Genomic DNA, 22,027 nt, shown 5'->3' with positions numbered 1-22,027 from the left:
ATTACGTATATCCTTTTTTAATAGAACCTGTGATTAACAAATAATAATATATTATCATGTTATTAGCCGCATCAGATATGTGTGTATCACTGCTAATCAATGAAGCCATTGCGATGCCTGCAACTTCAAAAAAATTTAGTAAAAAACCCTTATTTCGGTCCTTTGTTTGTATTTTTTTTCCCGAATTGTATTACTTTAAAAAAAATATTATTTTATTATTTTATTATTTTACATTATTTTAGTACATTATGTTTGAAATTTATTAATTTAGTGTGTTTTTTAAATAAATTTTAAAAAAACTCTTATTTTTGCCCTTTGCTCGTATTTTTTTCCTGAATTTTATTACTTTCAATAAAAATATATTATTTTTGTATTTTATTATTTTATTTTATTTTAGTACATTATGTTTAAAATGTATTAATTAATTCTGTTCTTTAATTTAGTAAAAAACCCTTATTTCGGCCCTTTGTTCGTATTTTTTTCCCGAATTGTATTACTTTAAAAAAATATACTATTTTCTAATTTTATTATTCTACATTATTTTAGTACATTATGTTTGAAATTTATTAATTTAGTGTGTTTTTTAAATAAATTTAAAAAAAAAACATTATTTTTGCCCTTTGCTCGTATTTTTTTCCGAATTTTATTACTTTCAATAAAAATATATTATTTTCGTATTTTATTATTTTACTTTATTTTAGTACATTATGTTTAAAATGTATTAATTAATTCTGTTTTTTTTTTAATTTTAGTAAAAAAACCTTATTTTGGCCCTTTGTTCGTATTTTTTTCCTGAATTGTATTACTTTAAAAAAATACTATTTTCTAATTTTACTATTTTACATTATTTTAGTATATTATGTTTGAAATTTAAATAAATTTAGTTTGTTTTTTAAATAAATTTTTAAAAAAACCCTTATTTCGGCTCTTTGCTCGTATTTTTCCCAAATTTTATTAATTTCAATAAAAATATATTATTTTCGTATTTTATTATTTTACATTATTTTAGTACATTATGTTTGAAATGTATTAATTATTTCTGTTTTTTAAAAAATTTAGTAAAAAACCCTTACTTCGGTCATTTGTTCGCATTTTTTTCTCCGCATTTTATTACTTTGAAAAATATCATATTTTCTAATTTTATTATTTTACATTATTTTAGTACATTATGTTTGAAATTTATTAATTTAGTGTGTTTTTTAAATATGCAATTTTTTTTTTGATTTTATTACTTTCGGTGAATATACAATTTTCATTTTTTCTTTTCGTATTTTATGTTTTCTTAAACATATTTTTTTATCATTTTATTTTTAATGCTATTTTTCTAAAAAAACTAATTATAACATACTAAATAAATTTCATAAAAAAATTCTAATCAACATAGAATGTACATAACATGGATTTTTTCATGCTAAATAAATTTCATAAAATATATATGCTAAATAAAATAATAAAACACATACAAGATACATAACATAATTTTTTTACACAAATATTACAAAAAAATTAAATTAATACCAAAAAAATTACCTTTACTTTTTTTTTTCTTTCTTTTTCCGTCATTCCCTTTTCTTCTTCTCCTTTTTTTTCTTTCTTCTCCTTTCCCTCTCCTTTTATTCTCCACCCACCAGCCGAATGGTCCCCCCATTATAAGGGGAGTGGTGCCGCCTCTGCCACTGGCAACACTGGGTATTGCCACATCCCCAGTAGCTTTTTTTTTGTTTTTTTGTTTTTGTAATATTTTGGTAAATAAAAAAAGAATAATATTATTTTGGTATATTTTTATTTTTTTTAATATTTTTATAAAAGACCCGAAGTATTTTAATGTAATAATGATATGGTAGAAATATATAAACGCCATTCAAATACATGAGTTGTTTATTCAGTTCAGGAAAAGATAAGCAAATGCTGACAAACAGAAGAAAAGAAAATGGGAAGATATCGGAGAGGTTTATAATGTCATACAAACTTTCTTAATTTTAAAACAATATTAACAGATTTAAATTTAATTTTATTGAAGAACAGATTTATAGAAACGGGTCATATACGTCTACCATTTAAAATATAAGAAAAGATTCAATATGATGGAATTAATTAGTGTTTGGTCTGACCCAATTCACAGTTCAAACAATACGTATACCATGGTTTCAGGCAAATATATAACATGGTCAGTTTGAAACTATAATGATTTGAAAACTTGCATTCATAACACAAATTGTGCAGCTTATATACACTGCTAGCAGTATATATAACTGACAGCATCAACTCTAACAGACTTAGTTAACAACTAACAACTAAGCTGAGCTGTTTAATACTCTAGTAGTCAGTCTTCAACTGGATGAACTTTCTACTTCTTCTCAAAGAGGAACTAATTAACAAGCCATTGAAATCAATATTATTTTAGTCCCTTATCAGTGGCGGAATCAGAAAATTCTTTTTGGAATATTAACAAGCCATTGGAATCAATATGATTTTATGGATTCAGAGGAACAAGTTTTGCAATATTCATTCCATTTGGTGGTAGAACAAGGATTTATCCTAGCATTAGATATGCTTTACAAAATACCGAGTTGCCACTTGCCATATTAATTATGCTAATTACGAATATTATTAATATAGTAATATGTCTGCTTTCCGTCATAGCCGCCGTTGTCTTCTTGCTTGACCACGAAGGCATCTCTCAGATCCATGCAACTAGATTCCCGATTCTGCATAAATACAGAAGCAATGCAATATCATCACCCGTTTTTCCATGGATATCCAATTCAAGTTGCTCCCGTTGTCCTTCACCTTCCTTGCCTTCATTTTCATGGTGTTGAAGCTATGGATGAGATCCAAAAAAAAGGACTCACCCAAAAATCTACCCCCTGCACCATTGAAACTACCTCTTATAGGGCACTTGCACCTTTTAATGGTCTCTCTCCCCCATCACCGCCTGACCGAATTAGCCAAAAGGCATGGCTCCCTGATGCACCTACAACTTGGTGAATTATCACACATTGTTGTTTCTTCTCCAGAGGCTGCTAAAGAAGTGATGAAAACACATGATATCAATTTTGCTAACAGGCCACATCTCCTTGCTGCAGAAATCATGTTGTATAATTTTTCAGATATTGGTTTTACGCCATATGGAAGCCACTGGAGGCAGCTTCGAAAAGTTTGCACATTGGAGCTGTTAAGTACGAAACGTGTACAATCATTCCGCTCAATCAGAGAAGAGGAGGTATCAAGTTTAATTACATCCATCTTTTGTAATACAGGATCTGAAATCAACTTTGGAGAACTGTTATGCAACTTATCATATAACATCACTTTAAGAACTACTTTGGTCGGAAGATGCAAGCTGCAACACGAAACATTCATTCCAATTGTCAAAGAATTTGTGGAAGCTTTAGGTGGTTTCAGTATTACCGATCTGTTTCCTTCCATCAAATTGCTTCCCATGATCAGTGGGATGAGAGCCAAACTTGAGAGGTGTCACCATGATTTGGACATGATGCTTGAAAGCATCATTGAAGAACATAGAGCTAGCAATGCAAATCTGGGAAACAGTGATGATGAAACGGATGATCTACTTGATGTTCTTCTGAATCTCCAGGATCATGGAGGCCTTGAATTTCCCTTAACGACTGACAACATCAAAGCTGTTATACTGGTTAGTAGTTTTATATCTCATGTCTTGCTTGTTCATATTTGTTCGCATATAGTCACATACCTTTGCATGCCCAAAGATCAACTAACATCAAGCTTGAGGATGATATCATCGCAAAGGAACCTTTATTTAGTATTCAAATATATGAGACTTTGCTTTCTTCAGTTACTTGAAAGCAGTACGAACATGTTTTGTACTTTAACCAAGTTGAACTGCTTTTCAGGACATGCTCATTGCTGGGACTGAGACATCTTCAACTGCAGTAGAATGGGCAATGTCGGAAATGATGAAAAATCCTAGAATCCTTGAAAAAGCGCAAGCTGAGGTGAGGCAAGTCTATGATAGAACAAGGGAAGTCAACGAATCAGACCTTCATGAATTGAAGTACTTGAAGTTGGTTATAAAGGAAACTCTAAGATTACACCCTCCTCTACCTTTGCTAATTCCAAGAGAAAATAGTGAGAGATGTGAGATTAATGGATATGAGATACCAGCCAAGACCAAAGTGATTGTTAATGCATGGGCAATTGGAAGAGATTCCAACTACTGGAGTGAAGCCGAGAGATTCAATCCAGAGAGATTCATCCATAGTTCAGTTGACTATAAAGGGGCTAACTTCGAATTTATTCCCTTTGGTGCTGGAAGGAGGATGTGTCCTGGCATGTCATATGGTATGGCTGTTGTCGAGCTTTCCCTTGCACAATTACTGTACCATTTTGATTGGAAACTCCCTAATGGAATGAAAAATGAGGATCTGGACATGACTGAGGCTTTTGGTGCTTCTGTTAGAAGAAAAAGTGATTTGTACCTGATTCCCATTCCGTACCGCCCATCATGCGCTCAGTAGTTAGAATAGATACATGTATATCACGGACGATCTCTTTGTAAAGCCAGTAATATCTTCATTACCATATTTTGCAGTACATCTGTTCATGGGTCGGGTCACCCGGCCCACCCTGAAGGTTCACTTAAAATGTGAGAGGGTTTAAATAAAAATATAAGCTTAAAAATGGGCTTGAAAAAAAAAGTTTGTTTAAAAAATAGGCCAGATCTCAAGCACTAAAAAAAAGGTTTGTTTAAAAAATAGGCCAGATCTCAAGCACTAAAGTAAATGACAAATAAAATATGCTCTCTTTTTCTAATGTTATTTTTTTATTATTTTCTTCCTATTTTACTACCATTTTATTATTATTTTATTATTATTGTTTGGATATTATATAAAACTTATTTTATTGTTAATTTTGTTATTATTTTAAAGGCATTTGTTAATTTTGTTATTATTTTAAAGGTATTTGCTTGTTAAGTTGCATCTATGCTAGTGTTATTTAAGTATACATAGTTTTTAAATTTTATTTTCAATTTGTTGAGAAATATTTATTTTGATGTTTTTAGTATTTTTGATATATTATATATATTTAATATATATATAGATAATATAAAAAATTAATACGGACGGGTCGGGCCGAGCCTGAGTTTTAGCATTTTTATCTAGGTCGGGCTTTGGCAAAATTTTATGCCCGTTTTTTAAGTTCGACCTAACAAATAGATCTGAATTTTTAGTTGAGCCCGGCCCGGCCCACGAACACCTTTACATGCAACTATAGAATTAAAATTTTTCATATAATGCAATAAATAAATAATTAAAATAAAAATAATATTTTTGTCAATAAAATTTTATTAAAACAACTGGAGTTACTAAATATTTTTTTCAAGATTAACAATTAAAATGAATAAATATTTATATATATAATTGAATTACATAAAATAGTATATTAAAAAAAACTCTCCATCTTTTTTTATTTCCCAAGTGTCCATTGGATTAAGTCCAATAATTAATCTTTTGTGTTCTGTAGGTAAATTAAGAGATAGAAACTAACCACGAATTTTAAAACTGTTCCATACTTATTACGAGAATTGAACCATTGACCACTAATGAAAGTAGAGGAGTCTCTTACATAAAAAAAAATTCATTTAATTATATATAAATTAGAAAAAAAATTTAAAAATCTAAAATTATGTGGTTCCCTAGTATCTCCCTTCCCTTCTCGTTTCTAACTTCCTTTCCCTTTCTCCTTTCCTTTCCATCTCACTCGTCCTCAAACCCTCTTGCTCATCCTTGCCAGCCCTAGCATTTTTTCAGCATTAGGAGGCCTTACTTTTCTCGGAATAATAAGATGGCCTAGGGTGTGGCCCTTGGCTTCTCCTACAATGGAGGTTTTCTCGAGTCAAGGATGACTTGTGTATTAACAAGTCTTTTCTTGAGTTGCTAGCAGCTCATTTCCTCAAGTCTTCTTTGACTTGTTTTTGGTTTATCTATTTTGGCCATTTACACATCTGTTACTTCAAGTTAATAGTTGCATTTCCATTTTACCAGAGCGAGGGCCTGAAAAGGGACTTTATGGTTCAAGGTGGCTTGCTCGACTTTGATGACTAGCTGCGCAATTTTCAGTGTTGTTCTGTCTGTCCGTGTTTTCGCAAGGGTCTTACTTTGTTCCTCTGTATTCAGCGGTGGGAGCTTAATTCAAGTATAGCTTGTTCCTTCGTTAGTATGGTTTGACTCTTAGGGCTAGTTTAGTAAATTTTTTAAATGTGTTGTGAAAAAATATTTTTGAGAAGTATTTTTAAAAGGTTTAATTTAAAATTTAAATGTTCAGTATTGCTGTCAAAAAGTATTTTTGATAAGTACTTTTGAAAAGTTTAATTTAAAATTTAAGTGTTTAGCATTACTATAAAAAAGTACTTTTGAGAAAAAAAATATCTATTTTAAACATGTTATTATCAAGTAACAAATATACATTAAAATAATGTTTAAATTAGTTAATATTATTATATTTTAGTAAGAATATAAAAAAATTATTATAATTTGTTGTTAATATGTTAATATATGAAATATAAATTTTAAATATTTTTAAGCAATAAATATTAATTATTTACAAAATTTAATTAGAACATATAAACTATATTTTAAATATTTGAATATAACCATTAAATATTTATAATTAGATATTAACACATTTGTATTATTTTAAAAAATATTTTTTTTATTTTTAATTAATTATTTTAATATATTTGTATTTAAGCACTAAGAAAAAGAAAAGAAAAGAAAGTATTATGTTATTGGAGAGATAAAAAAGTAATTAAACAACAAAATTATTTGAGAGAGAAAAAGCTAAAAATTTTAACGTCTCATGTTGAGAACTATTTTTCAAAAGTGGTTTCAAAAAAACAAAAAATTTCAGCCCAAACAACTTATTTAATATAATTTTTCTTTCAAAAAAATTTTTAGAGCTAAATTTTTTTTTAAACACTGCTAAATAATCTCTTGGTCAAGCGTTGCTTTATTTGTATGTTTTTTTTGTTGGGCTTATCCATTATATCAAAATTCTCCTTTGAAAAGAAAAAGGAGAGTCAAACACAACTTCTTAGGCGCCCAGCGCACCGAATTAGATATTTTAATAATTCAAACCCAGAAGGCCAAGATAAGGTCATATCCTTTCACTCGACTCAACTATGGCTTTGGAAAGTGAAAGCTGTAAATTGTTCTTGTGGATGATAATACACTCTTATCAACTTCAAAATCTAAAATCTCTTTTATGGCATAATTTGCCGACCAAGTGGTATTATTGGAGGAAAAATACTATGGAAATTTTTGTATTAAAATTTAAATTATTTTTTTTAAGTAGAAAATGAGCAAATTAATTTTTATTAGTCTAATTATTCTCATTCATTATTATTGTTAAAAATTGATTCTTATATGTCAATATAAAATACACATGGTATGATGTATATCACTATTTGATTATTCTCTTAATTTTTGCTAGTTTGAATGAAATTTTTAATAAAGAAAAATTAATTTTCTCTTTAAACTAATATATTGAGATTAATTTACTTATTTTTTAAATAAAAAACAAATTTCTATTTAAAGTCTTGATAATCTCCCCTTTTATTTGTAATTAAATTGGAATTTAGTACCCCAAAACTCACATCTTTTCTTCTCCATGGAGTTTCAATTTCCATGTGTTCCCCTCATTACTTTCCTAATTTTCTTCTTCACCATTGTAAGAATCCTGAAAATATCATCAAAAGCCAAGAAACCCAACCTCAATAAGCTTCCCCCAGGTCCATGGAAATTACCTCTCATAGGTAACTTGCATCAACTCTTTACTTCTTTTCCCCATCACACCCTAAGAGATTTATCCAACAAATACGGAGCTTTGATGCAGCTTCAGCTTGGAGAAGTTCCCACCGTTGTAATCTCATCTGCAAGAGTTGCCGAACAGGTTTTTAAAACTCATGATACCATCTTTTCTCAAAGGCCTCATGTCCTAGCTTGTGAGGTTATGTCATACAACTGTAAAGCAATCGTATTTACACCGTATGGTAACTATTGGAAACAAATGAGAAAAATCTGCACCATGGAACTTTTGAGCCCGACCCGAGTCCAATCATTTCAGTCAATCAGAACAGAAGAGGTGACAGATTTCATCAAATCCATAGCTTTGAGTGAAGGGTCTGCGATCAATCTTAGTGAGAAAATTTTTTCACTGTCATATGGGATAACAGCGAGGGCTACCTTTGGGAAGAAAACAAAAAGCCAAGAGGAATTTATAAGGATCGTCAAAGAAACTAATAAGCTCTCAGGTGCTATCTGTTTAGCTGATATGTATCCTTCTAGTGGAGTGCTGAAACTGATTAGTGGAACCAGGATTAAAGCGGAGAAACTACACCAGGCTTCGGATAAGATCCTTGAAAACATTGTTAATGAACATAAAGAGAAGAGAAACAAGGCAGATCATCAAGGGGTTGAAGCTGATTTGATTGATGTTCTCCTTCAGCTTCAACAGCAAGATGACCTTGAATTCCCTTTGGGAAATAACAGCATAAAAGCTGTCATGAAGGTTACTGTTAATTTTAACTTTGCCACTGGTGTATTGTATTGTTAAACTATTTGACATGCCCCTGATAATATTTGTGTTAAATATATCTTTTCAGGACATATTTGCTGCTGGGAGCGAGACATCAGCCACAACAGTAGAATGGGCGATGTCTGAACTATTGAAAAATCCAAAACTGATGAAAAAGGCACAAAATGAAGTAAGAAGAGTCTTCGGGGAAAACATTACCTCATTAAACGAAGAAAAGATTCAGGAGCTGAAATTCTTAAGATTAATAGTGAAAGAAACTTTGAGGTTGCACCCTCCTGCGCTTTTAATTCTAAGGCAATCTCGTGAAAATTGTGTGATAAATGGATATGAGATCGCTGCCAAAGCTAAAGTCCTTGTAAATGCATGGGCTATACAAAGAGATCCCTTTTACTGGAAAGATGCTGAGGAGTTTTACCCTGAAAGATTCTCGGAAAACTCCATGGATTTTAGAGGAAAAAACTTTGAGTATATCCCATTTGGTGCTGGAAGAAGAATTTGTCCTGGTATTTTGTTCGGGATACACGGTATTGAGTTACCACTTGCGAGTTTGCTGTACCATTTTGATTGGAAGCTCCCAAATGGGATGAAGTTTGAAGATCTGGAAATGACTGAATCATTTGGCTTAACTGCAAGAAGAAAAGATGATTTGTTCTTAATCCCCGTTCCTTATTGTGCATTGAAATAACCATGTTGAACTCTGTTAGTGGTTTTATTTCGGGTAATAATGTGTATACTATTTGTGTTTGGGGTAATTTGAGTTTGGATATAAATATTTTAGAATATAAATTTGAGTTAATTTTAGAATATATAGATCTAATTAAATGTTGTTTTACTAATAATAATTAATTAAATGGTTATGTAGTAATATAATCAAAAGATAAAAAGTCCTCAAACATATAAATAATTAAGTTTTTTTTTCACTCAATTTTGTATTTAAACTTTCAAGGTACATCAAAAAGGCCCTTAAATTTTTTCAAAATAAGCAATTAATCATTTGCTCTTTTCTTCACTCAATTGAATACTTGAACAATCAATTAATCTCAAGATTTATCGTTAAAGGTAACTGTCCCTAATTTTTTCAGTAAAAGCCACCTCGTGTCACAGCCACAACATTACATGTGGCAAAAAAATGATAAAAATAAAAACCAATAAAAGATAAAATTTATCAAATTTTAATAAAAAATATAAAAGAATTGTAAATTTTTATAAAAATCATAAAAAAATTTATAAAATACATCAAAAATGCCCTTTAACCATTAAGTTTAACCGATGATCGTTAAAGTTAACGATACTCGATTTTTTTCAATTAAAGCCATCACATATCGCAACACAGCGTGACATGTGGCAAAAAATGATAAAAATAAAATTCAATAAAAGTTGTAGAAAAATTATAAAATGCTTCTTTTGCTACGATAATTTTTATATTTTTACAAATTTTATATTTCTTTACATTGTTTATAATTTTCTTATGACTTTATAAAATTTTATAATTTTTTTTCTATTCTCTATATATTTTACATTTCTTACTATTTTTATAAAATTTTACATTTTTTTATAATTTTTTTATGATATTTATAATCTTTTAAATTTTTAATAAATTTTAAACATTTTTATTGTTTTTATTAAAATTAATAATTTTTATAATTTCTATTGGTTTTTATTTTTTATCGTTTTTTGCCACATGTCATTCGGTTGTTGTGACACATTGTGGCTTTAACTGGAAAAAATTAAGAGTGGTTAACTTTAATGGTCAACTGTTAAAGTTAACGATCAAATGACCTTCTTGATGCATTTTGAAAATTCAAGTACTCAATTAAGAGCAAAAAAAAAACAGATAGGGGGTTGATATTTTTTTTAAAAAAAAATTTGAGGGTATTTTTATATATTTTGAAAGTTCATATACCCAATTGACTACAAAACAAAAGCAGGAGCTTAATTTTTTTTTAAAAAATTTGAGAGTTTTTTTATACATTTTGAAAGTTCAAGTACCCAATTGAGTGCAAAAAAAAATAGACTTAATTACTCTTTTTTTTAAAAAAAAATTTGAAAGTTTTTTACACCCTTAAGCCTATAATAAACAATAAATATGGTGTATTTATGTTAGTTTAAAAGTTTATCCACTCTTTTCTTTTATATAAATTATAAATAAACTAGTTTTTTTTTTATTTCACATGTTTTTATCTATTTAATTAATTAAATTTAATTAATAATATATTTTTGTTTACTATTTTTTTATAAAATACCTATAACTATGTAACACCTCAAACTCAGCCTGGACATTATGGCTAGATCTAGAGATGATATGTATAATAGTTGTAAATCTGGCTTTCATTTATTTGAAAAACATCGTGAACAAAACACGTGTTTGACATAATTATTTAATTAAAAACATTTTTTGTTTACCTTTTCTAAATAAATCGAATACTTTGCAGCGAAAATTCTTAGATCATTATATTTTGAAAAACCAAGTTTGTTTTCTCGAAAATAGTTGGTTGCAAGAAACTATTCATTTTTGGTAAATCGTTTTATCAATTGTCATACAAAAATCCAAAATTAAATCCAAAACCGAGATAGTCCCAAATTGTCCAAACTGTCCTAATTTTACAAAATACTGAATCCAATTTAAAATGGTTAAAGAATTGAAATACTAATATAATCGAGCTCTCGTGCCTAAGTTTAAGGATTACATGAAAATATTAATAAAATAGAAAGTGAGTTTTGAAACTCAGTGTATAATGATAAACTTAACACGGTAAAATACATATAAGAAAGATCTACCAAATCAATAGAATAGTTGTTGCTGAGCTACCAAATCAATAGACAATATCGCCTTTTACAGAATCACTTTTTCCACATGTTATTTACAACCCAACCCAGATGCAGATAAAGAGTGCAAAAAATATCATACATATTTAGAGCAGAAATTAAAATGATATAGCTTTACATGCACAACTTAACATATACGAACCACAGACTTATCATATGTATTCAGATTTATTGCTCATTTGACGTTTCCATTATTCTTGCGGATAGTAGAGTTTGTATCAATAGAAGCCAAATAACTTACTCGACCACAACCTACAATTACACAATTCCACAATTCCGACACTAGAATTAAACTCATCAACGTTTGAATACTTACCCAACGTCCACAGCAGTTCCTAACACAATTAAGTCGTTGAAGGATAATCTCGAGCCTCTTGATTTTCCCCTATTTGAGCATTAAGACGAATAACGCCATAAAAAATATTTTCATTACAAGAATAAAGAAAGCCCCCAAATTATTCACCAACCAAAAAATATAGTAGACTTACTCCAATTACTTACCAAATCAAACCACAAACTAAAAAATTGGCAACAAAATAGATTATGAGCGAGACATCAATAATGATTGAAACAAGTGATAACACTTGAATTTGGTTTTAAGCAAAAGAAAAGAGAGAAAGAAGAAACAAAAAAATCACAAACGAGTAGCCAACCCCCCACGTAAGTAACCACCCAAATGACAACTCACCAACTTATCCAGAATAAAGAAAGAAAGAAAGAAAAATACGTGGGAATGAGGGCAGCCACTTTTGGGAAAAAACAAAATTTTGAGCAAAAGAAAAGAGAGAAAGAACAAAGAAAAGAAAATCACAAAGGAGTAGCCAACCCCTCTCCCATTTAAGTAACCACCCAAATGACAACTCACCAACTTATCCAGAATAAAGAAAGAAAGAAAAAAACACGTGGCAATGAATTAAAACAATCCTTACATTTTAAGTAACCACCCACCTGACAACTCACCAACTTTTCCAAAATTTAAATCCAATTCAAACACAATCATTCCATTCACTCACTTAAGGACTTGAACACTCGATCTCAATACATCCAAAGCACTTAACCACTAAAGCAAGCTCTTACTTGTGGTAAGTTTTAAAAAATAATAATTCATATTTTTGGGACGTTACAAATTATCTATAACTATTAGAATTTCAAGAATTAAGAAATTCATTAACTCGCCTTTGAACATACAAACTATACACATTTCTACAATACTAAACATCACTAACTATTTAGTAAATGCATTACACTAGAATCTAAGACAATTAGGTTGTGACTCTAATATTCTTCTTTCAGTATCTTGACAAAGAACACCTGCAACAACAACATTCATGTGACTGTGACTGTGAGAAAAAGCTTCTATCGTTAATGGTTTAGTCAATGCATCAGCAACCTGATCATAACCAGGTATAAAACACACATGAAGCTGGTAATTAAGAACCTTTTCTCTAACAAAATACATATCTAATTCAACATGCTTAACCTTAGCATGTAGTACTGGATTTGCAGCCAAGGAAACAGTGCTAGCATTATCACACCAAATATTGGTGTACCACTCAACTTGACACCTATCTCATCCAATAGTGAGCGAAACCACGCCAACTCAGATGTGGCATTTGCTAAACTCCAATATCCTGCCTCAGAATTAAACTGAGACACCACACTTTGTTTCTTCGACATCCAACCAACAAGGTTATCACCAAGATACAAACAAAAACCGAAAGTAGACTTGCGATCTTCTAGTGAACTAGCCCAATCAGCATCACAAAACCTAGTTAAGCTCATACTAGACTCTTGCAACAACAAACCATAATCAATTGTGCCCCTAACATACCGAAGAATACGCTTCACTGTTGTCCAATGCACATCATGAGGTTGATGCATGTATTGACTGACTTTGTTGATGACAAACGACAAGTCAAGCCTGGTCAAACACAAATATTGCAAACTCCCCACAACCTGTCTATAGAGAGTTTCATCTGAAAATGGTACCCAACTAAAGATGTAAGAGTGGGAGAACTCACCATAGGAGTGTCCACTAGTTTAGCATTTGCCATGTTGGTGCGCTCCAATAACTCACGAGCTTACTTTTGTTGAGAGACATGCATACGACCCTTATGTCGCAAAATCTCAAGCCTAAAAAACTAGTTCAGCTCACATAAGTCTTTAAGTGTGGATTGTTGATCAAGACAACAAATAACTTCATCTAACTCAACACTATCATCACCTGTTACTAAGATATCATCAACATGCACTAGAAAATAGACACTTCCAACTAAGGTTTGTTTGAAAAAAAATGATGGATCAGCTCGTGAAAGTTAAAACTTCAATTGTTGAACTAAAAAATTTCTCAACTTCTCAAACCAAGCCTTTGGTGCTTGTTTGAGACCATAAATGAATTTGTTCAATCTACAAGCCAATGGCTGCCCATGAGCATCAAGAACCCTAAACCTAGGTGGTTGCTTCATGTAGATAGTCTCAGCCAAATCCTCATTTAGAAATGCCAAGCCAACAACCTAAAATACCCCTTGAGCAACCAAGCGAACCTTGTTACGAATCGCACTCCCATTTTGATTTTTCTTGATTTTAAACAACCATTTGCAACCAACTAAAGATCGACCAAATGGTGATGGAACTACATCTCACTTATTATTCCAAATCAACGCTTGAAGTTCATCATCAACTGTCTTCTGCTAAGAAGGGATGACCATAGCCTCATGAATGTTTGAAAGCTCAACAAAAACACACATGAGCCCTCATTAACCATTAAATAGAATAACAAATGAGTTTCAACGTGCTTGAATCCACGTCCTTTTGCATTAGTAATAATATCGATGCAAACCAAGCTAAGACTCAATTAGGAACTAATTATTATTTAAAGATATATAATTAGTTCATTTTATTTAGTTAATAATAACTTTTTATTTCATGTAAAATAAAATCATTAAAATATTTTATAATAAGATATTATTTATTCTAAAAATTTTAATAGTGTAAAATATCATCAAAGTGTCATAACCTGTAAATCAATATTTTATCAGCTTTTATATATCCAAAATACATTTTCTTAGTTTTAATATAATAAAAATATTTTTTTATTTTTAAGTAAGAAATAATTTAAAATAATAAGATATTTCTTATTTATAAATTTGGGCAGTTGAAATTAAATTGAAATTATAATTTAATCTTTATCTAACTTTATTTATTCAAATTTTATATATAGTTGTAATATAATAATAAAAGAATAGTTTAAATCTCAATGAACTATAATTCAACATGAATATAAAGTGTAATTTAATATTTTATCAAATTTTATTATTCAAAATTTTTATTTATTTTTAATATAATAATAAATATTTTATTATGATTACAAGTAATTTAAAATAATAAGATATTGTGCATTTATAAATTTGAATAGTTTACTTTCTAATGAAATTGTAATACAATATTTAATAAAAGTGTAACTCAATATTTAAACTATTAGTATAATAATAAAGATGTTTTGGTACGTTAAGTAATAAATAATTTAAAATAGTATTATATTGTTTATTTATAGACTCCAAGCTCTCCAAGCTTTGTTAAAAGGGAAAGGTAGTCTGGTCTGCTTGCCAAGCTGACAGACCTCACATACATCATTCTTAGGCTCAATCTTGGACATGTCTTCAACTAGGCTCATCTTATGCAATAAACCAAGTGACTTATAGTTCACATGCCCTAACCTCTAGTGCCACAAACATGATTCATCAGCCAAAGCAATATGTGCATTTGCTTCTAACTGATTCACGTCTAAAGTGAAAGATCTGTCATGCATATCTATTGTCACTAGCTCTTGACCAAAAGAATCCTTGATCACACAAGTCTTTCCTTCAAAAATAAGGAAGTAACCCTTCTCTAACAACTGACCAACACTAAGTAAATTTTGGTCAATATCAGGTACAAAAAGAACTTCTAAAATGGTTTTGTTACCTGATTCAGTGCAGATCACAGTCTTGCCTTTTCCTTTGGCCTCAATGAACTCACCATTCCCAATTCTGACTTTAGACACAAAACTGGTGCCTAACTCCCTAAACATGCCTTTATATGATGTCATGTGATGAGTGTAGCCACTGTCAATCAACCAATTCTTTCTAACTTTGCTTGAACTTGCAAAACAAGAAGCAGTAAAAACATGCTCCTCCTGAGCTTGAACATCCTCAGCATCTTGACCTTGATTATGCTACTATGGTTGTGTTTTTGCTTTGTTCTTGCAAACTTTTTCAATGTGGCCAAGTTGTTTCAGCTTCTACATTGAATGTTTGGCCTGTACCAGTAATATTTTTCTAGGTGAGTGGGCTTTTGCAGTGAGTGCATCGTGGAAACTTCCTTTTAGTAGCATCCTCCTTTCATTTTTCTTTCTTTTCTAACCAAGGCTTCTTACCCTTGTAGCTTGAGCTGAGCTTGAGCTTTCTTTGCTTCTGGCCTAAAAGGCTTCTTCAGAGTGTTCCTCTATCCTATTTTCCCTTCTCTGCTCTTGTGCATAGAGAGCATTTATTAGCTTTGTTAAGGATATAGTTGATAAGTCCCTAGAGTTATCCAATGAAGAAACTTTTGACTCATACTTCGCTGAAAGAATTGTAATGACCTTTTCAACTATTCTTTTGTCACTGAAACCATCCCTAATAAGCCTTATTTTGTTGACTGAAGCCATAATCCTGTTAGAATACTGCTTGATGGGTCCCTCCTTAGGTTGATCAACTTATGCTGCCTGGTTTTGTCTGACCTTTGAAACTCTTCATTGAGTCTGTCTTAGGTTTGCTTTGGAGTGTCACAAGCCATTATCCTTGTGAAGATCACATCTGAAACTTCATTTTGAAGTCATGGCATAGCCTTATACTTTTTGGTACAGTCCTCATTGTGCTGCCTAATTTGAGCTATGGTTGGATTAGCTCTTAAAGGTGGTGGGTCTATGTCAACTTGAACAACACTCCACAGATCATGAGCCTACATATATGTTTTCATCTTCGTAGCCCAAATGTTGTACTTTTCACCAGCAAAGACAGGAGGTGGCGGTAGTGGTGGAAACTCATTCTTTTGCAGCAACTAAACAAACCAACAAAAACAACTTTTGTTTCTTTTCTTTCAAGCACGAATCACTCAAAATACAACACACAACAAAAAGGCCCTCAAAGATGATAGGCTCGTGATACTATTTGTTGAGTTTAAATCAGTATGCAAAGATCAAAATACCAAAAACTTGTATTTGAAAGATGAAAAACAAAAGCAAAAAAATAGATGTTAGATGAGAGAAAAGGTGTTAACTTATCTCATTACTTCAATTAGCAATATAACATGTACATAAGTAGTTCAAATACATTGGAAGAAAATAGACTTAACTTGTGCTAGTATCCAAGCTATAAAATCAGCTTAATGATAACCTAAAAAGCTACAAATCAGTTAAGTACTTGACTAATCCTTAGCTAAACAAAAGTTACAATCAAACCAATAAAAGTCACATGTTACAAAAGTTTAATAACCAAAATACATAATGGACATTAGCTTGCTACAACATTCTAGTGGACATTTGCTTGCTGCTGCATTGTTGGCAACTTTCAACAAAATCCTTATAACTTTCATCCCAAAAGGAATTTCTCAATCCCAACCCTCTTATTACCACCTAATCAATCTCTGCAATGTGGCTTACAAGATTATTTCAAAAATTGTTGTTAATCGGCTCAAAGAGTCGCTTTCATCGCTCATCTCACCTTACCAAAATGATTTCGTTCCTAGGCGATTTATCACTAATAATATTATCCTAGCTTCTGAATTACACCACACCGTCGAAAGGAAAACTAAGGGTAGAGCCTCCCTTGCCGCTTTCAAAATTGATATGAGTAAAGCTCTTGACAGAATTAAATAGGATTTCCTTCTCATGATTTTGGAAGCAATTGGTTTTAATCAACACTGGATCAATATAATAAGACAATGTATCCCCAATTGTATCTTACCAAGTGTTAGTTAATGGTTCACCTGCCAAAAGCTTCTCACCCAACAAACGTGTGCGACAAGGTGACCCCCTTTCTCATTATTTGTTTATCATGTGCATGAATGCCCTTTCCCATCTCCTCAAAAGAAGTTGAAAATGATAGATCTATTAAAGGTATAAAAATCTCTAGAAATGCTCCTTTAAAAAACCATCTCCTTTTTGCTAACAATTGCTACATTTTCTTCAATGCCAATGTGCTTTAATCTAGAAAGCTAAAATCTCTTCTTATAAACTTCTACTTTCTCTCTCTCTAGATTACAAATCAACTTTGAGAAGTAAGAACTTTTTCTCAGCCTCTCCATAAAAGTCCATGCAAGAAAATGGTTCGGAGGCATTTTGAATGCTAAAAAAAGTGGACAGTTCATGAAAATACTTGGGTTTTGAATTGGGAAAAAACCATAACAAGAGAGAATTCTTTGGCAACCTAATTGATAAATTCAACTTGAAACTTGCCTCTTAGAAATTTAAATGCCTCTCCTTCAGAGAAAGACTAACTTTAACCAAATCCACTCCATCTTTAAAGGCCCTTTACTATTTGTAATTATATAAACAAAAGAATTAGATCTTTCTAGTGGGACCATGACTCGAGAGAGAGAAAATTCCACACTTGTAACTAGGACGCTCTATGTGGTTGCATTTCTCATATAGGCTTAAGAATTTGCAAAATGAATCTTTTCAATGAAACACTCGTACAAAAAATCACTTAGCAAACCCTTATTGACAAACATTGCCTTCTAACCAAAGCCATCACCGCAAAAATATTACAACAAATACCCTTTTTAACTAGTGAAACCCAAACCATCCGATTCCTAAGTGTGGAAAAACATTTTCACCAGTAGAGACATCTCTAAAAAAGGTAAAAATATTCAATTATAGAGTGGTCAAAATAGCTATATCTCAGCAAATCCATTCAAACCGTTGATTGACACAGTTGCACACCAAAAATCTAACCCACAAGTTACTTTATATAGCAATTGATCTAATCACTAAAACTTCTTCTATTCAAGGTGAGAAGATAAAATGGTTTAGAAAAAAATGACTTCAAAAAGTTGTTTTGGGTGAAAAGCACTTATTCTCAAATAATAACTATTTGTGGATATTACAATTTCCAACACTTGTATCTTTATGGGCTTGTGCCCTATTTAGTGAGCTTTTAAGGGTCAGTTCTCCATTGCTTTTGAAAAATGATTTTGAGAAGTGTTGTGGAGAAGTGCTTTTGAAAAATTTGAGTGTTGGGTGTTGCTGTCAAAAAGTATTTTTGAAGAATAAAATGTCCATTTTAGACATGATATTATAAAGTAACAAATATGTATTTAAATAATATTAAATTTAGTTAATATTATGATATTTTAGCAAAAATATAAAAAATAATTTATTATAACTTATTGTTAATATTTTAATATATAATATTAATTTTAAATATTTCTAAGTAATTCGGATTAATTATTTATTAAATTTAATTAGAATATATAAACTATATTTAAATATTTAAATATAATAATTAAATATTTGTAATTAGATATTGACACAATTGTATTATTATAAAAATTATTTTTTTTATTTTTAATTAATGCTTTTAACATATTTGTATTATTTTATTTTAAAATGTATTTGAATATATAACTCATATTAGATATTAACATAATATAGAAAACATAAATTTAACAAATTAAAATATTACATATATTTGGATTAAAGTTTTAAAAAGGGATAATATTTATATACCAAATATAAATACTAAAAAATTTACAATAGTATTTACAAATTGAATATAATGTGCACTTGAGTTGTAAATCTAGAAAGTGTCTGTGAACCGAAAGTGTTTGTCAATGGACTTACTTGCCTGAAAAGCTAAACTCAAAGAAGCAAAGGAAAAATGAAAGTATACTACGCACAAACAATAGATTCAGTGCAAAATTTCCACTAGCGGCCAATTGTGAATGTCAAAATATTTGATTCATATGCATGGCTTAATTCTCAAACTTATTGAGCTCAAAAACAATACTTTGAATCAACAAGAAAATGGCAGCTCTGAATCGATGGCAACTCTCATCAAACCATGTATGTCATGCCCACTTGCAAGAGATTCATGTGAGGTACACTCATATTTGCTGCACCAACTCGACAGTTTCTCCGCAGGAACGTGTAGAAGTAGTTTATGACGAGTTTCTTAAGGAAAAGGGAGTTCTTTTTCGCCCTCACATCTCCATGTGCCAAGAAATAAGTAAATCCTGAATCTATTGCTTGTCGCAGTGCTGATAGCTCATATTCCAAGCCTGGGTCTTCATTCTATTATAACAATGTCCAGTATATTAGATGTAAAGTTTATCCACAGCAGTAATTTACCAAATAACAATCATATAAATAATCACATGCCATAAAAAGAACATCAAAGCTTATAACATATAGTGAAAGGATTCTTATCTACAACTAAAGTAGTTATAACATCAAATCTTATTTTCCACAAGCTATAAACTCTAGAGGATAAGGTATGTTCCTCTGGAACAAATTGAAGTCAAATACACATCACAGAAGGTCTGGGATTTGCTTCCAGGAACAGAAAAAGAGTGCTCCATTGAGTCTATCTTTGAGTTTAGAGTCAGATAAATTAGTTAGGGATTATGTTGTCTTGAGTTTACTATAAAGTCATGGAAATTCCATTGTCATATTCCTACTTTCTTCTCTCGACTAATACTATGATGCTTCAGGGGATGATTCACAGCACAAGGGTAAAACCATGAGTTTATTTCCTTGTCATTCCAATGCTTCAGAAAATTCTAGCAATCTTCCTCTGATATCCGACCCTCTTTGGATTCCTATCCCTATCCCTAAGTTCCTACTGTAAACCTTAAAAAGTTGTATTCCATAAGCAAGAAGGCTTCTACAAATCTACCCTACATCAGAAACTGCTTTCCCGCTATAAGTGATGGTAAGTAAGAATCATACAATCGACGATAACTTCAACCAAAATGAAACACAGGCATGGTATCTTTTATTATGTTTGAAACACAAAGCATAACTTCCTAAGTCCAAAGAAAGCTATTAAAATTCTACTGGTTTGAATGACATTCTCCATTTTAAAACCACTACACATATATATAGACACAAACAAACACATTTAGATAAGCAACTACAAAGAGCTATCTGTCTAATGGCAATATCACTTAACTGAATTAATCATACTTTTTTCCTACTGAAATTAAAAAAAATATTCAAAAAATACAACAATTTTTCGTGCATAAGAAAGAAAGTGCATTTCATTCATTCAAAAATAACAATAATTGTTAAATATTCGGAGATTCATTGCAAAATTCAACCGTCGAATGTGATTTTATGATCATTTATATAATTAATTTTCAGTATTGAAATATCAACAATAGATTGGAGAGCTTGAATTCGAGTAATTAGTAATGTTTCTTATCGTAAAGCTAAACCCTAGAAACAATTAAAAAGAACATCATCAAAACTTTTAAATACAAAAGATACAGAAAATTCAGCAACGATATGGAATTTGGATACGAATTTTGATTTAGTCTATATTTCTTCTATTTTTATCAACTAAAATAGTTTGGAAGAGTTACAAAGCGGTAAAGCAAAAGAGGCACAAAGCAAAAGAGGCAGAGCAAAGCAGCAGCGGAGGCACAAAGCAGTAAAGCAAAAGAGGCACAAAAGCCAGAATTTTCCCTCTTTTTTCTGTTGAAAGAGTGCTTTTGAAAAGTAACTAATAATTAAAGAGAAGAAGAAGAAAACAAACTCACATGCAGAAGAGGAAAAAAGAACAGGAAAGAGCTTTCACAGCGAAAATGTGAAAAAAATGGGTATAGAGCTTTCACAACAGAGGAAAGAACGTTTTTTTTGGGGGGGGGGGGGGGGAGAGAAGACAGGTTAATTTGGTCAATTATCAGCCAAAAACACTTCAAGCTTTTTAGATGGTGAAATTTTTAGCTTCTTCATCCGGAGAAAATGACGTTTTAGATGGTGAATTTTTCGAGAAAATGGAGGCCGTTCTTCATTCCTTTTAAGAGAAAATTTTTTTTTATTGCAAAAGTTCTTCTAAAACGCAAAGGAGACCGGGGCCTAAGTCTCCCTTGTTTGCAGCTTCTGTGATATGACACTTTTCAATGAACAAAAACAAAATGAATATTTGTTTCCCATTTAAACATTTATTTTATACATTAATGCGATTCAGTTCTCTCATACTTATCTGTGTGATCCTAACTATAAAATATATTCTTTATATTTTTTTTTCGCTTTCTTCATATTGTTTAGACATACGATATTTGTGTTTGAAATATTTTCCATAGCATTTAATCTTATTATATATAATTAATCTGTTTTCATCCTTTCACCATGAAAAGTTAGTAAAGAAAAGTTTAATACATCACTATTAAAATAGTTGTGAAAACACGACCAAATAAAATCAAGGTATTTTTTTTATTAAATAACACTTTTTTTCTCTAATGAAAAGAAAAATTTTAATAACATGTTGGAAAGAGCAGGACCGAAACCCAAAAGCTAGCCTCCGATCACCAGTATTTGAGCAAAAGCTTGCATCAAAGTTCACCCTATAAAGCCCCGTAGGTGGAGGCACCCATTGCGTCCTTC

The 22,027-nt window shown here is 30.8% G+C and overlaps 3 protein-coding genes and 2 long non-coding RNA genes across 5 annotated transcripts; 2 read left to right on the top strand and 3 right to left on the bottom strand.

Annotated features, from left to right (window-relative positions):
• The first annotated feature begins 2,671 nt into the window (after nucleotides 1–2,671).
• LOC121213838 (premnaspirodiene oxygenase) lies at nucleotides 2,672–4,794 on the top strand. Its single transcript, XM_041087040.1, has 2 exons — nucleotides 2,672–3,655; nucleotides 3,876–4,794. The coding sequence occupies exons 1-2, from the start codon at nucleotides 2,753–2,755 to the stop codon at nucleotides 4,497–4,499; spliced, it is 1,527 nt and encodes a 508-aa protein (XP_040942974.1). The 5' UTR covers nucleotides 2,672–2,752; the 3' UTR covers nucleotides 4,500–4,794.
• A 750-nt stretch (nucleotides 4,795–5,544) lies between these two features.
• Nucleotides 5,545–9,383, top strand: LOC121213835 (tabersonine 6,7-epoxidase). Its single transcript, XM_041087039.1, has 2 exons — nucleotides 5,545–8,550; nucleotides 8,645–9,383. The coding sequence occupies exons 1-2, from the start codon at nucleotides 7,651–7,653 to the stop codon at nucleotides 9,260–9,262; spliced, it is 1,518 nt and encodes a 505-aa protein (XP_040942973.1). The 5' UTR covers nucleotides 5,545–7,650; the 3' UTR covers nucleotides 9,263–9,383.
• A 1,927-nt stretch (nucleotides 9,384–11,310) lies between these two features.
• LOC121213837 (uncharacterized) lies at nucleotides 11,311–12,239 on the bottom strand. Its single transcript, XR_005909290.1, has 2 exons — nucleotides 11,905–12,239; nucleotides 11,311–11,788 (listed from the first exon to the last, which is right to left on the bottom strand). It is a non-coding gene; the product is annotated as an uncharacterized lncRNA (long non-coding RNA).
• Nucleotides 12,240–12,864: 625 nt separating this feature from the next.
• Nucleotides 12,865–15,472, bottom strand: LOC121213549 (uncharacterized mitochondrial protein AtMg00810-like). Its single transcript, XM_041086340.1, has 2 exons — nucleotides 15,136–15,472; nucleotides 12,865–13,379 (listed from the first exon to the last, which is right to left on the bottom strand). Exons 1-2 carry the CDS (start codon nucleotides 15,470–15,472, stop codon nucleotides 12,865–12,867), a joined length of 852 nt encoding a protein of 283 aa, XP_040942274.1.
• Nucleotides 15,473–19,363: 3,891 nt separating this feature from the next.
• Nucleotides 19,364–21,659, bottom strand: LOC121213834 (uncharacterized). Its single transcript, XR_005909289.1, has 2 exons — nucleotides 21,181–21,659; nucleotides 19,364–19,711 (listed from the first exon to the last, which is right to left on the bottom strand). It is a non-coding gene; the product is annotated as an uncharacterized lncRNA (long non-coding RNA).
• Between the last annotated feature and the right edge of the window lie 368 nt (nucleotides 21,660–22,027).

This window comes from Gossypium hirsutum, chromosome D01, assembly GCF_007990345.1.
Source record: "Gossypium hirsutum isolate 1008001.06 chromosome D01, Gossypium_hirsutum_v2.1, whole genome shotgun sequence".
Classification (NCBI taxonomy): domain Eukaryota; kingdom Viridiplantae; phylum Streptophyta; class Magnoliopsida; order Malvales; family Malvaceae; genus Gossypium; species Gossypium hirsutum.
Note: the sequence above shows the minus strand (reverse complement) of the source record. Positions and strands in the feature narration are given on the sequence as shown.

What these genes read in the sequence shown, in the direction of transcription:
- LOC121213838 (XM_041087040.1), top strand. Translation starts at nt 2,753, where the DNA reads ATGGATATCCAATTCAAGTTGCTCCCGTTGTCCTTCACCTTCCTTGCC. An exon ending in ACATCAAAGCTGTTATACTG is followed by an intron (nt 3,656 to 3,875) that starts GTTAGTAGTTTT and finishes ACTGCTTTTCAG; the next exon opens with GACATGCTCATTGCTGGGAC.
- LOC121213549 (XM_041086340.1), bottom strand. Translation starts at nt 15,472, where the DNA reads ATGTTTAGGGAGTTAGGCACCAGTTTTGTGTCTAAAGTCAGAATTGGG. An exon ending in TGCTTTGGCTGATGAATCAT is followed by an intron (nt 13,380 to 15,135) that starts GTTTGTGGCACT and finishes TACCATTTTCAG; the next exon opens with ATGAAACTCTCTATAGACAG.
- LOC121213835 (XM_041087039.1), top strand. Translation starts at nt 7,651, where the DNA reads ATGGAGTTTCAATTTCCATGTGTTCCCCTCATTACTTTCCTAATTTTC. An exon ending in GCATAAAAGCTGTCATGAAG is followed by an intron (nt 8,551 to 8,644) that starts GTTACTGTTAAT and finishes ATATCTTTTCAG; the next exon opens with GACATATTTGCTGCTGGGAG.